This window comes from Crocodylus siamensis, chromosome 1 (assembly GCF_052110815.1).
Source record: "Crocodylus siamensis isolate JL-2025a chromosome 1, ASM5211081v1, whole genome shotgun sequence".
NCBI lineage: Eukaryota > Metazoa > Chordata > Crocodylia > Crocodylidae > Crocodylus > Crocodylus siamensis.
Window position 1 is genome coordinate 191471851 of NC_143395.1, and position 15808 is coordinate 191487658.

General features: G+C 42.3%; 1 protein-coding gene across 3 annotated transcripts in view; it reads right to left on the reverse strand.

The window, feature by feature from the left end:
- Window positions 1–255: 255 nt before the first annotated feature.
- The window catches only part of LOC149873804 (uncharacterized), a 34002-nt gene continuing 18449 nt past the window's right edge, over window positions 256–15808 (reverse strand). The window contains exons 2-6 of one of the 3 annotated variants that reach the window (XR_016442929.1): window positions 12738–12857; window positions 8520–8561; window positions 8257–8360; window positions 5940–6198; window positions 256–3879 (exon numbers count right to left, since the gene is read on the reverse strand). Coding sequence is in view for 2 of the 3 variants with exons in the window: in XM_090051424.1 (XP_089907550.1) it covers window positions 6175–6198; window positions 8257–8360; window positions 8520–8561; window positions 12738–12857 (290 nt within the window). In the remaining variant the exon portion in view is untranslated. Of the gene's footprint in view, window positions 6199–8256; window positions 8361–8519; window positions 8562–12737; window positions 12858–15808 lie in introns of all 3 variants that reach the window. The other 2 variants (XM_090051424.1, XM_090051437.1) reach the window with 2 other exon arrangements.

Sequence of the window (15808 nt, forward strand, 5' to 3'; positions counted from 1 at the left end):
CCCAAGAATTTACTCCAAGCCCAATGAACATATTGGTTTCTTTATTATGTACAAATATATACAGAAAAGAAATGAATAAGCAAAAGAAGAAAATATATACAATCACAATAGTTACATTTTATTCAAATTGTTGGTTTTATTATTACAACAGTAACATTAGGTGAATAATTCCAACCCACTGGGTGGTCCCACTTGCATCAAATAACTTCATTAATTACATTCACCTGGTTATAACCCTTTAAAAACAGATTCCCCCTGTAACCCAGATTGATTTCCCTCTGGTTACAATCCCCTTCCCATAAGAATAAATGGCAACACAGCCTTAACTATGATCCACCACTGGATGACAGAGGCAAGGCTTCTATTGCTTGCGGGAAAATGGCCACACCTTGGTCTTTCTTGGTAACTCAGCAGAAACAAGTCTCCCATCAGCCACTGCAGGTAATAGCCTTTTTTTCTTCAGTTTCTTTCTGAAAATACACCTCCTGCAAACAGTAGGGGTTAAGTGTTCCCTCACCCACCCATGCAGTTTTGGGATTCTCGCAGTCCACTCCCTCTCTGGGCTGTCTCTCTCCCACAGCACCTCCACATGCAGACAGTGGATTCCCTCTGCAGGTCTCTGTTCCTGCAGTATGAGCCTTTCCAGCTTAAACAGAGGACTTCCTTCAGCAGATCCCTGATCAGGCAGCTTCTCTCAGCTAGCTTACCAACTTCTTCCTATTCTTTCCCCGGATACCTGTGTCCCTGATTGCATAGCTCCGACCTGAGAGGGGAATCAGCATCTCCTGGGATGACTCAGGCTCTCCTTCATCTTGACGTCTGCTCCCCAGTGAGCCTCAGCTCCTTTCTCTCTGCAGGGGGCAGGGAAGGAGGGGGCTGAGTCTGCCCCTCTCTCCAGGCTGGTGTTGCTATCAGCTTCTCTGTTCTTCTTTTTGCTCCTTTAGCTTTAATGGTTCAATAGCAGCCAATCAGAGCCCTCAGTTTGCAACGGGCACTCTGGTCACAGTTTAAATATTCCAGTAAAAAGCATGCCTGTGCACAGCATACAGGGGAAACTTTTTTGCAGAGTTCTTAGGCACAGCTCAGCCAGTCAGATTGCAGCCAAGCAAGCCTTTGCAGCTGTTGCAGCAATAATGAACTTAAACGGTTATCCAGAATCAACATGGACTACTAATGAACAGGCCACTGGACCAGCTTAGATACTGCACTTAACTGTGGGAATGACCTACCCCGTGATCCAGTTACTCCTTACCCTTTGACTGGCTTGCCAATGTAGCAAATAAGACTTTCAGATGAGTCTCTATTGTAAGTACATAATGTTACATACTTAGGTTGGCAGGGATACTCACAGGTCTTAAAGCCAAGCAAGTGCATAAATCTTTTTGGGATCATGGACTCCATCTATTTCCATACAGTGACTAGCCCCATGATAGCCATAACCTCATATGGGCCTTTGAAGCATTTCTGTAATACAAATCATTATAATGATAACTATTCAAATTTCAGACCCCAATCTGAAGTTTGCACTTCATATCCAACTCAAGTTTTGATTGCATATTATTGCCTACATTTTAATATAATGTGTACTCTTGTTCCAAAAAGCCAACAACAGTAGTGGGTTATATTAACTGAAGTGTCACTTGCAAATCAAGGGAATTGATTCTTCTGCTCTGTTTGGCACTGGTGAGACCTCACGTGGAATACTGTGTCCAGTTTGGGCTCCCCACTTCAAGAAGGATATGGGCAGATTGGAAAGAGTCCAGCAGAAAGTGACAATATTAGAGCACTAGGAAGCAAGATTTATGGGGAAGGACTGAATTGTCTATAGTTATTTAGTCTGGAGAAGAGAAGGGTGAGGGGGAATTTGATAGTGTTCACACTTGAAGGAAGATTATAGTGAGAATGGAGATGGGCTTTTTGTTGTAGGGGAAGGACTGGGGGCAATGGCTTGCAGCAGAGGAAATTATATCAGGGATTAGGAGAAACTTTCTGACTACGAGGATGCTCAAGCATTGGAAAAGGCTGCGTAGAGAAATTGAGGAATCTCCATCCTTGGAAATTTTCAAGAGCAATTTGGACAAACACTTGGCTGGAATGGTTTGGTCAGGGTGCTCCTGCCTTAAACAGGAGGCTGGACTAGATGACTTGGTGAGGTCCCTTCCAGACCTATTTTCCTATGATCCTTTTTTATAATAGTTTTATATTGGTTAATTATCTGAGTGTCCTTCATTTGGGGGTATCTGTCTAGTTAGTAGCACTGATGTCACATTTTGGTCCCAGTCCCATCATAAAAAGAACTGTGGCACCAGGCAGTACAAAGCAGATATAACTGGCATGAGGCATGGAGAGCAGCAAAAACACAGCCAAAACTAAGAATAAAAACAGTACCCCACTTGTAGCTGTACCTGTCCACACTTCCCAAGAATTGAAAAAAAAAATCTGAGAACTTCTCAAAGACTGAAGTCTATAAATGGATCAGCTTCAGCTAAACTTTTGAATTTATGGAGAAGATCCCCAGTTGGTATAATCTGAGTTAGCTCTATTGATTTCATTGTGTAGCAGTGAAGGCCCTGATCTTTGATAGCTGCAAGTCTAGGAGTCAACAACTGAAAAGTTTTAAGCTCTTTTCAAAGATAAGTTCAGTTTGTTATAATTGGTATTAGCTTAAACTGTTACACCAGATTAATTATTTTTACATGTTCTGAGATTGCCTGACCATTTGCATGGGGATTTCAAGTAATAACCAAAACAACAAGTTTATTTTCCCCTGCCTACCCAAAATTGTATTGATATTAAGTAATATAAGAAAGGCCTGAGGCTATCCATTACCAAACTCCTCTCCTGAAGGGACATTTAACATTAAATCATGAATAATGTCATCATAAACAGAAAATGGAACTAGTCCTGGGCATATACAACAATTTGCAATATTTCAACACAACAGTTACTACTTTGAGCACTGCCAGTGAAGATAATGATTTTTGCTGGCTGAAGATCTGGTACCAGATCCAAAGAGGGACTTATACATCTAAATCCAAATTTTTTGATGCAAAAAGTCCTTGCTCAATAATCACCTACCTCACTTGGTGCTTAAAACTCATTAGCTGCCTCCCTGGTTCAACCTGAAAGTTTCCTGTGTGCTTACAGTTTTATGATCTATGCATGCCCAGAGGAGCACTCTCCTCCTGTTGGGGCTGGGCTTTTGAGCAGAAAGGAATGCAGGACTCTTGGGGGCCAGAGACAGAAGAGGAGGGGACCTGTCTCTGAAGCCTTGCTCACATCCCTGTTTATACATTTTACACTCAAACATCACTGGATAAAAAAATGTTATCCTGGGAGCAGGGCTCAACTTGTATGGCTTTCCCCCTCTTACATCAACATCCTAATTCATCTGAACAGGACATGGGAGGAAAAACACTTCATAAGAGAGTTTAATGTGTAGTGTGAAACAGGGCACCAGTAACAGTACAGCTGTAAGTTTGCTATATGGTATATAATCAAAGCCTTTGGGTGATATTTGAACCCATATTTTGCTGGCTTTGAGGTGAGCATGTTAGCAGTGTGATGAGAAGTCCTATTAGGAAGTGCTTATGTATTCAAAGTGAAATATAAAAGAAACTTGGTCATGGAGGTCAGTTAAGAGGGTCCAATAAATGATTTAATGATCAAGGAAGTAACAAAAAAAACTTACAAAACACTATAATCATTATTATTTACACCACACAGTAGTAATGTAAACTTATAACATGCAACCTAGGCCCCAAGGACGTTGCAATCTAAGATGCCAGTCCTGCAAGACATGTGAATAGTTCTTCCTTCATGGGATTTGGCTCCAGCAGATTTATTTATATTAGTTGAGACCACTCGTATAAAGAAGGCCTGAAAAATCAGGAATAAAAATGTTGTTAGCTGGAGAATTGTTATTCTGAGGATCCTGTACCCCAATGAAGCACAATTGCGTTTTCCAGCTGTCTCACTAGGTCAGGCATGCAGAAGCAGTAGAAGCTCTGAGAAAGGCAGCTGGCACAGAAAGCAGTTAACTAATAACTATTACCATGAAGATATTTGGGGAAAACGGGGGGATTTGTGTTCATGTAATCTTTAAAAAATTGCTTGGAAACATTCTTAGAAAGCCATCATATTTTCAGTTTTACGGTCCCGATTAGTGGGACTTTTACCATTGAGTTGAATGGGGAAGGTTGAAGCCATTAATACCCTGCTGTCTTTTCTATCACACCGTCCACACTTGAGGGTTTATGTGCCATGAGACCGAACATTTTCTCACAGATTTATAACCCAGATAGGTAGTGGGAAAAGAGTAGGTATATTTTGAAAATTCTTTAAAAAAATCATTTTGCTGAAATTATACCCCCAGATTCTGAAATTGTCCCAGGTTCTGATTAAAACATTAAAAATACCGTCATCATGAAACTGAAAATGAAGGTGGGGGTGTTTTTGTTGCTGTATTTTTATTTTCTTCTCTTTCCCTATTTCCCCTTTTTGCTCTTCTTACATGTTTCCATGATGGGGGTAGGGAGTGGAGTTGCAAGAGGAATGGAGAAGGAGCTGAGGGAAGAATTAAAATAAAAAAATTGAAATCTGACCATAGTTAAAACTAAACAAAAAGAGTTTTCTTGTGGACAATCTGGACAATTTGGGCAGGAAGGGAATGCTTTGCCATGAAAAATGCTAAATAAAATTCTTAAAAAAAAAAAAAAAGACATAATTTTAACCATTTCCCATTACCACATATTAATTTTAATCTGGCAAACCAAGGTTATTTTTTTTTGACCTTCAGAAAAAAAGAGACCAGAATATAGCTATGCTGAGGTGTTTTGGCTTTACAAATGAGTTACTTTATTTTCTTATATATTATCACTATCATTTACAAGGCTGCTTGAAGGATTTAGGTCCCTCATTCCCTTTAAAATTAAAAGGAACTGGACATTCAGATCCCCTAGTCAGCTTTGGAAATCTCAGTGTAATTTATATGAAGTAAATCCCCAAGTATAGGTATATTATAATTACGGTTCACAGTAGCACTGCCATACAGCCATATTTTTATGTAGTTCCTTTAATCACAAAGCTTCATAAACAATTTATAGTCCATCATAAAGTCTTTAGGCAGACACAGCTTTCACTAAAGTCAGTAAGTGTTTTGTCCAAATACAGATTATAAAATCAAATTGGAGATATATATATGTTTGTGTATACAAGCTCCCTCTTATAATGAAACTCCCTCTCTGATGCCACACAGTAGCTATTTAACAAGCAACATCAACCCTACACATAGTTTGGGGAGTTAATAAAGTGTATTATATGCAACTGCAACTGCACAAAGAATATATGTGGACAGAATGTAAATATTACTCATTAAGGCTGGCTATAAGTTTCCTGTGGAAGCTGGTTTTTTCAACTGGAAATTGGAGTTTTGATTAAATGAACATTGGGGGGGTGGAATCTGCTTCCGGACAGAAAACTTAAACTTTTTGGTGAAAAAGAATTGATACCTGAAGATCAAAATATTTTGTCTAAAAAAGATAAACTTTGCATTCAGAAAAGTCAAAACACTTCTTTTCAAAAGCTTCCATTAAGCTAAAGGGGTTTGAAAGCCCCAAAATGAGTTTCAGATTTAATCTGACATGATATCTTGCTCCCTGAGCCATCTCCTTGCCTCATGGAACCCATTGTTCAAGACCCTCCTGTCCTCACCTCCTCTGTGGGCCAACCCACATCTTGAATGAGAAATGGAATAATTCGGAGATACAGATTTAAACATGAAAGATGACCAATTGTTCCATCCATTTAAGTCAAGTCAGAGTACTGTGCATGTCAAAATGGTGAATATCCTATTCTTTGATCAGAGGTTTTCATTATTTTTCATCTCATCCTTTCATCTTAGATAATTTATCCTTGTATGTACAGTATCAGTATCTCACCATACTCTTGGCTGCAAATTTGATTCGAAGGTGTATTAGAGACCTGGAATGCACTTAGAGAAATAGTCTTTCATCCACTTCTAGGTTGCAAAGTTTTCTCATTGTCTTTTTGACTGAGGTTGAAGCCATCACCATTCAGTGCTTAAATCTTGCAAGTCAGGAATCAGTAGATTCTGCTACTAGCTGCATACTCTCTTGCAGCTACTTTTCACCATATCATTACAGACCTGTTGAGTCATTCCACATGTTGCTTTCCATGCTGAAACAAAAATTTAATTTGAGGGAAATTATCTCATGATCAGCATTGAACAATTCCATTCACTTTCATTTCATTCATATTGTTCCATTCACACTGAATTGCTTTCTCTTCCATATCACATCACTGCTGTCTCCACCACACAGCCATATGCAAACCAAATAAAAGAGACTTTCCAGGGGGCTAGGGCACATGACTTACAAGGAGAAGCTGAGGGAACTGGGCTTATTTAGTCTGGAGAAGAAAAGACTGAGAGGGGATTTAATAGCAGTCTTTACCTAGCTGAAGTGGGGGCTGAAAGAGGATAGAGCTAGACTGTTCTGAGTTCTGGCAGATGACAGAACAAGCAGCAATGCTCTCAAATTGCAGCACAGAACGTTTAGATTAGATATTAGGAAAATCTTTCTCACTAGGTGTGTAGTAAAGCACAGGAATAGATTACTCAGAGAGGTTGTGAAATCTTTGTCCTTGGAGGTTTTAAGATCTGGCTAGACAGCCGTGGCTGAGATGATCTAGTTGTGGCTGGTTGTGCTTTGAGCAGGGGGTTGGACTAGGTGACCTCCTGAGGTCCCTTCCAACCCTCATTTTCTATGTTTCTCTGATTTGTTTAATTTGTAATATGCTTTATAAAGAATAACATCTACCCCAAGTTTCAGGGTTTCTTCCCAAGCCCACCAATGTCATTCCGCTCTCCAATTGTCTTCACTGGGCTCTGGAACAGGCTCTAGACACTTTTGTCAACCACCTACAGTATATTTACAGATAAAGGTAAGGAGAAGTTCCTGCTTCTGTAATATGGAAAGAACCAATCAGTGGTAGTAACAAGACGCTCAGCCATGAGCTGTCTCCTTCACAAGGGCAGTCTCCTTCCTTTTCCATCAGAGGCCCAGGTGAATAAATAGGTCTTCTAAGGTCAAGAAACTCTAGATATTTTGGAACAAGCAGGTATGTAAGACCCAAAACCCCTCATGGAGGGCACCCTTTTCAGCTTCCCTCTTTCTCCTCTGCTGAATGAATTCCAGGTTGAGGACCTCTTGGTAATGTTGGAGAGGGAGAGAGAGGACTTGTCAGGCAAACAGATCACAAGATATTTAAAGCTTCATCTTTAGAACCAGCTCCTTAAATTCTACCTGGAAATCAGCAGGCAGCTAGTTCAGGTCCTAAGTTACAGGAACAGTTGTACATCACTAGACCTCCATGCTTGGCATTGGCCAGTAGTGTAACTAGGGGTGGGTGAGCAGGGCACTAGCGCGGGGAGGGTCCCCAGCCCTAGTTATATCTGATATTGGCCTTGGTAAGTGCTGCTCTGACTCCAGTTTAAATCTGAAGTAGCTGACTGCAGTGTTCCACAGACTGAGGGAAGGGTTCATCCATCTGTCCTTACGACAAACAATGGACAGTGATAAATGCACAGCCTAAAGACATGGTTCTGCCACTCTCACTGTGTGGCTTCTTCCTTTGAAAGCTGTCCCAGTGTTTACAGTACTTGAGGCAGAACTGAACTCTGACTAATACCGGGCAATTCAGAAGGATGCTGGAGACTCAGAGGTATGTTCAACCTTTCAGTCTGTTATTTTTAATGTCAAATTTGATTACACCAATGTACATGATGCATGTTGTACATGATGTAGGCTAACATGAATCGGCTTTAGAGAGAAAAATTAATCCTTCTGGATACGCATGCTGTCACTGGACTTACTCCTCATTTTCACTGGTGTCACTTATCACATTCAGATCCTGTGAGTTTTCAGGAGTGAATTTCCAAAGAGATGGCAGATATCCAACAAAAGAGAGAGAATTCCAGACATACCATAGCATCTTAGGTTGCAATACCAGAATTTGTGGGCCGGGGAATCTAAAATCAGATCCAGAGCTGCTTCTGCAAATGAATGGCCTCCGTTGTATAAAAGGGCATAATATCACACCAGATTTCCTTTTCAAGCCCTGAAATATCGGAAATCTTAATTCTGAATTTTGCTACTCAAAGCCAAGACTCTGAATACTGAGTTAATCCAATTCTGTCAGGCTGTATGTTTCTAGGAATCTAACACATTTTCTCACCTGCCTGTTCTTGAACTTCAGTAGGTTGGTAAAATGTAGAATTTTCTTCTTCAAGAAAACCAATATGCAGTTCACAACGAGAGAGAGGAGTGCAATGAAGTAAACTGCAAGTAAAAGAATTCAGCTATTTTAACAACTGCCTTGATGGTAAAAAGTAGCAGTTCCCCATACAAAACAGGCATCTCCACAGCACAGTAAGGGTGATCTTCAGTTCCAAAATCCAACCAAGCTTCGGTTTGCTCCTCAACCCCTTCTTTACTCACATGAGCAACTCTTCCATGAGCAGTCTCCTTGTCTTGGGCCTCCTAGAGTTAATAAATAGGCTTGAGATTTTTTAAATTTTAATACTATGTATTTCACATGTGCACGAAAATAATTAGCAGTGACATTATTAGCAGGATGATTATTGGAATCATGTGGAGAGTGCTGATGTGCTGCCAGAGTTTTAAAAAGTGATTATTTTAACAATGATTTCAACAATTTTCTACCTCAATTTATGATACTAGACACAGTTTTTTCACAAGATGCTATTCCTTTCCCTAACCTCCCTCCAGCCCAACCCATCAGCTCCACCCCTGTAGGCTCAAAATCCTCATTCCTTTCACCTTCCTTTCACCCTTGTCCCTGCACCTTGTGACCTACCATAGAATCATATAGTTGGAAGGGGACTTGAGGGGCATTTGCTACAACCCTCTATGTTTTTCCATTCCTCAACATGCTATTGCACTATCTAGAATCTTTTTATTGCAGTAGCATCTGAGGCCTCTTTGGATCTCAGCAGAGGTAGACAAGTCACTCTGGGAATGTTGGTGGCTCTTGCAGAGCTGGTCTCTCCTGATTTCTGGAGGTCTCTGCTACCTAGTTTGAAGGGATGGAGGAGAGGAGAATGTTGGGAAGAGAGAGACAATCACCTGGCTGGTAGGTTAAGGAACAAGAAGCCAAGCTGCTTCCCAGTACCAGCTCAATGGACTCTAGGCTAGAGTTTGGCAGGCAGGTCAGCACTGGTGCAGAAAAAAGCTCTAATGGACTAATTACTCCATTCATAAAAAAAGGAACGTGGCATTTGTTCCTCTCCTACTCTGCTTTGGGGACTGTAGGACTTGCTACTGTGCATGGGAATTGAAATTATGGGTATTATGTGGTGAGTCTCCTGTTTTCACCCAGAAATACTTGCAAGGGATGGAAGAAAGAAGCCTTTCCTTGCAGCAGCTGCTGTGGATGCTACAGTGCTGAGTGAGATCAGGCCCTGATCCAGCAAAGCACTTAAGCATATGCATAACTTTAAGCAGATGAGTAAAGTCAATGGAGCTTCCATCTGTTTGAATTTAAGCCTGTTTTTAAGTGTGTCCCTAAAGTCAAAGAGCATTTGTATCCATGTTTGTGCCACCACACCCCTTCTAAAAGTGCCCGCCACTGTGGCGCATGCATTTGTATAAACGGCAAAATGCACATCAGTGCTCAGAAAATGGCAACAGCGCACTTTTGAACTAAAACACACTGAAGGTGTTTTAGTTCAAAAGTGCACTGCTGCCATTTTCTCAGTCCTAGCATGCATTTTGCCATTTATACAAATGCACATGATGCAGCACCAGATGCATCAGCTCACGTTGGAGCAGACAAATGCATGTGTATAAATTACTCTAATGGCATTAGGGAGTGAACACTTCAACAAGCAAATAGCTTTAGGCCTTTGTGTTGGTTGCTAATAACAGTTTCTTGTTATCTTCTGGCAATATGTTAGGGATATCCATAAATATCAGAGCCCTGAGTACAGGTCTGGACAAATGAATCTGGGACAAGTTCTCAAGATGGTTGTTTTGCTTAAAGTAGGGAAGAAAAGTGAGGAGATGGGAAGATGTCTAAGTCATCCAATCCACCTATTATGAAAGTAAGAAACAGTGCTTTTTCCTTTCAGTTGTTATGATTGGGTTACACCAGGAAGATTTTTTCAAGGCTTTCTTTGCAAATAAAATGACTAGGGACTTAAATGTAACCCCTCCCCCCTGTAAGAATACCTTTTCAACATCTGGGGTCTTAGGAGAGGACCCATAAGCACTCCTGCAACTTGTAAATAGCAGTTAGTCCAACTATGAACATTCATAGTTTAGATACACCACATTTACTCAAATACAAGATAAGGTTTTTATGCCCCGATCAGCATTTTTTGGGGGGGGGAATCTGCTCATCTTACATTCACATACAAGAAAATGTCATTAAAAACATTGTCTGTCATTAAACTGCTGCCAAAAGCATTGTATGATCAGTAATGGAAACCAATTATAAAAATTAGATGCAGCCAACATGAGTATGACTATAAAACACATGGCCCATATTGAGCAAACACTGGTGGGAACCTGCCAGAAGGATAGGTTAGTTCAGCACATCTAAATAACATACATAGTGAAGCCCATTGCACTCAGTCCTGCTCAGTGCCAACTCTTTTTCAAGTCATGATAAGCCACCACATTGAATACATCTTTACTTTCTCTTCACTGTCATGACTGAACAGTGTCTTTCTTTCCCATCTCCAACGCCCCTGTTTCCTCACCAGCCTTAAGTGTTTGGCAAACATCACCAAATGGGCCCCCAAACACTTCATCCAGAATCCCTCTGTCACCCCCTTCCCATCCCCCAAGCCTGTTCCATACAATTAGTATGGCCCTACCCTTCATTAGGTAGAGCCAGACCAGGCTGCCCTTTGCCTCATCTGGATATACATTTTTTGAGGATTCCAGGACTCATGATAAGAACATCCAATTCCAGTCATGAGTCATGTGCTAATAGCACTTGGATCCTTTTTAGGAGGAGGGGTATCTGGAGTACATACACTGAGCAGTGCTGAACTGTGGGGTCACCATGGCTTGAAATGCTGTTGACTCTGCTGGGGGGCAGCCCAATGAACTCTACAGTAATGCATTTTGGCTTTAGACTAATATCATGCCTATTTTTGTACTACAAATAAGGAAGTATAAAAGCGCTGTTCAAAAACATTTTTATGGAGTCCCTGTGCTAAAATTTGCAGCAGTTTCAAAAAGGTAAAATGCATAAATTCTGGATGAATTAAGTCTGTCTACTTCCTAGCAATTTGCCTATAAAATTTTCTCCTTTCTTCCATGTGCTTAGGGAGGGCAGGTTCTGACAATCAAGGAAGGGAGGAAAGACCTGAAGAGAGAAGTTGCAGGGAGGCAGAGGGTAAATGGGCTACCTGATCCCCCAGGTTTATTTTTCCCTGCTGTAGCAGTGGCAGGGGAACAGATTCAAAGAAAACCACCAATAATTGGTTTCTATACCTGAACAATTATAACAAATTTATAAATTTTCCATTTGTAGAATGTAATTATTGGGGAATCATTTTATACTTGAGTAAATACAGTAAATACTATTGAATTCTCTCAGAACTTCAATTAGCACGTGTTTTATATTCCAAAGCAATTTCCATTCTAGCATGGATGGTAAACTGTATACCTCTGTCTTACCATAAATTTAGTTAATTCTCTGCACAATAAAATAGGAGATAAAGCTCTTGTCCAGATAAAGGCCTCATCCCATAAGCTAGCAAGTACCAACTGAAAATTGTTTTGGACACCCATTGATTAAATTTCAAAACCAATGACTGCATAGGGAACCAAAGGTACCAGGCACTGCACAAGTCTGGGCCCTAGCTAATTTACTGATTTTGCAATTACTGGGCAAGTGCAGTAAGACCATCAAAGTAACATATTTTTCATATGCTTTTCTCTAGTCTAAACAGAGTCTAAGAGAAGCAATATATTTAAATACACTAGACCAGAGGTGACCAACATATGTCCTACAGACCCATGTCATCTGGCCTACAAAACTCCCCATGGGTCCAAAAATTTGACGGTGTGGTGAGCAGTAGGCCTGTGCGAGTTGGTAGCAATCTGATCTGGCTTCAGATCCAGCCACTTCGGATGGCCACGATCCAACCTGGAGCTCTAGACCAGGTTTCTGCCTTGATCCGGCCTTAGAGCTGCCTCTGAGATCCAGCCATGGGGTATAATGGGGAATCAATGAAATATCTATAACTCTGTTGTCTTTTGTCCAAACGAAGCCAGCGCTTTGACCCGGATGTGCTGCTTCGGATCCTGAAGCGTCTGAAGCTTCTCTGGATCCGAAGCTCTGTCTGAAGCCTCACACAGCCCTAATGAGCAGTATTAGCTGCAGTTCCCACTGCTTGTCCTGCCGCCAAATGTTTAGACCCACGGGAAACCTCACAGACTAGATATGGAGTATGGACCCATGTCATCTGGCCTATGGCGCTGGAGTTTGGTGGCAGAAAGAGAGGTGGCTGCCATGGCTCTGCAAGCCTCAGCAATTAATGCTGTGACTACCAAATTCCAGCTCTGTGGGCCAGATGACACAGCTTCATGCTGGATCACAGGGATCAGCCCCACACTACTTGGGCCAGAGATGGGCATCACTGCACTAGGCTGTCTGAAGTTTACCTTTCTTGTTCCTACCTGGAAATAAGACTACATTCTTCCATCTACACGTTGTTTTTCTCTCAGAGAACTCTTTTTTGTCTGCCTCTTGTTCTTCCCACATCAGGACTGATGGATTCTTCTTCACATCAGACGTGCCTGTCAAGTTGTCAGGAGAGAAGCTACATTAACTTCTACAATTCATTTTGTGTATTACTTCCTAGTATTTCTCTGCATGCAAATAAAGGTGACAGTTGTTGAGTTTCATTGAAATACTATAAGAATCAACTACCTTTTAGATTTAAAAACATCTAGGGATCCTAAAGCAACAAGCAAAACCTTATGAAAAAAATTCAAATTATTTTTGTAAAATCTGAACTTTCAAAAATTCTCCATTGGTCCTACTGCAAATATTTCTGGATGAAATTAACACCCTTGAAAAGAAGTCCTTTATACAGCAATGCAGTCCATCATCCCAAACCAGCAAATATTTTGTTTGAGGACTGAAGCAAGTCAGAACACTTTCACAAGAACGAAATTTCAACAACATGGAAATATCATTTAAAAAAGAGAAAATCCTGTTTTATTTTCCGTGACCTGTTCCACACAGCATACTGTCCCATTTCCCCCCTCCCCCTGTTCTTTCCCCCCATAAGGGTAAATTTCTGCATCTAAGTAACATATTGGGGTAAGCTTGAGAGTGGCCGTGAAATGCAGCCTCAGAGTGGCTTTACTGCTGCATTGCTGGGTTTGGCTCATGTAAGGGGGAATGAATGGGTGGGCAGAGTATGTTTGAGCATGTCTCTCTCCATGAGCACCATGAAAGTGCTGCAGATGTTGCCCTTTTAAGCCTGATGTTTGCTGGGAGAGGCCTGAGGGCCCTTGGTTCACTTTGAGGAAAGGGAGGGTTGACGTAAGATCTCTGGGGAAGCATTTCCATAGGGACTTAGCAGGCTGCCTAGGAGATGGCTGGGATCAAGCTCCTTGGTGAAGACGGTGTTTTTACTTTTGGCATGCTGAAAGCTGCAGTGGCCTCTGGTGTCTGAAACAGACTGTCATGAACTGCTTTTCTCAGTCATTTTATAAACGGTAAAACTCGCCTTGCAGAAAATGCCTGCAGTTTGGCCTTCCTGGCTGGCAGGTGAGAATCAAGGCAGGTGGGTGGTCTACACCAGTGCAGATGCACCCCAACTTTTGCCACCGCTGCTGCCGTCCTTGCCTGACCCAGGTGCAGGGAAGAGCTACTTCTGCCCTACTCCAGCCGTGGGCTGCAGCGGCTCAGGAAGCCAGGCTGGACAGGGGACACACAACTTCCCCCTCCCAGCACCTGTTCCCTGCCCATCCCTCCCCTGCCAGTATTGCCATTGGCCGAGAGCTGGTACTAGCAGCAGAAACCCATGCACCACCACTGCTCTCCTCATCTGGCCCAGGAGCCCCAGAGCTACTCCTACCCTGCTGTGCAGGGAGCAGCTGTGTGGGCAGCTGGGCTTTCCTATGGACAGCACTAGCAGCAGTGTGCAGGTTCCTCCTTCCAGCACCTGCTCCCTGCTGAGCTCCCAGGGTTCCTCAGGGGACTCCAGCCATGCCTAAAGTCCAAGGGGCAGTGTGGCACTTCCCACTTCAGGAAATCCTGGATGTGGGCACGTGCATCTGCTTAGCAGTTTCTAGAGGAGTCAGAGATCATTGACTCTTCACTATTGTGTGTTATAGTGCTTTTGATCAGTAAAAGTTCAAAATCTTGAGCAGGGCTTATTATTAATTCCACCCTCTGGTTCATTATGTGCACTGCCTGGAGTTAGCAGGAAAACTTTCCCTTACACCAAGGGTGTCATAAGTATAGCCCGTGGGCTGACTCTCACCAGGAGAGCCACATCAACCAGCCCTCAGCACTGGCCCCATGCAGGGCCAGTCCAGGCTCCCAATGCATGCCAGATCCAGCACCCACAATGCCTACCCCAGCTAGTCAAAGATGTGAAACACACATGGTGCCTGCTCTAGCCAGTCTGTAGTATGGGTCTTAGAGCAGGCACTATATGTGGTGCAGTCCTAAACCAGTCGGACCAGGTGCTGGATCCATCGTGCAAGGAGCATGGGGCTCCATGGGACCCCTGCATGCCAGATCAGGTACCTGCTCTGGCTAGTCTAGGACTGCACTGCACATGGCACCTGCTTCAGCTGATCTGAGATCCACACAGCACCTGGTACCCACCTTGGTTGCTGCATGTAACATCTGTTCCAGTCTGGTTAGAGAAGGTGCCATGTGCAACATAGTCCTGGACCAGCCAGAGAGGGTACCATAGCACTGTATGTGGCATGATGGGGGAGAGGGTGGGCACAGTCCATGGGCTCAATCTGACCATCTGCAGGGCCAGATGAATCTGACACCCCTGCCTTACACTAAATCATCCTGCTGAGTATCGTCTTTGTTTTGTGACTCCTCTCAGAAAACTAACTTAGAGTATCTTTCGTTTCTTCCTATGTTTTATGTCACGTAGCGTGGTTCGATGTGATTGATGCAGCCGGACACGAACTGCACTCCAGAGTTAGGATGTGTGAATAAGAACTCTGGAAGGTCTGAGAGCAGGATAAAAGAGTGAAATGTGACTGGAAAGCAAAGTCTATGAAGCATTTTACTTATTGCATCGCCCACTGAACATAACAGGGTAAGTTGAGGATTGGCTTACAGCCTAAACTCAGAATTTCCCTATCTTTAGTTCTTTAGTTTGAGCCTCCTGCTATTTCAGTAACGTAACATGTTGGATATTTATTGTTGTTATATGAATCTAATGCTAGCTTTTTAAAGGAATATTATCAATTTAAAAACACATTTCTTTTGCAATTCCCCCCTGCCCCGTTATTATACATAACACCAGGGACCTTGCTTAACTACTGGAAATGGCAAGAAATTGTTTCTCTGTGGTTCAGTTTGCCTGCACTGTGCATTAATAGCATTCAGTCTGTAGCCAGTGGAGCTGGTCAGGAATTTCCCATCCATGTTTATTCACTAGAAAGTGTGATTTCTACAAAACTGAAATCAGGATGGAGCTTTGATCAGCTCTAACAGTCAGCTTCCCCCTCAGTTCTTTGTGTCAGTCTCCCACAGGAACAGT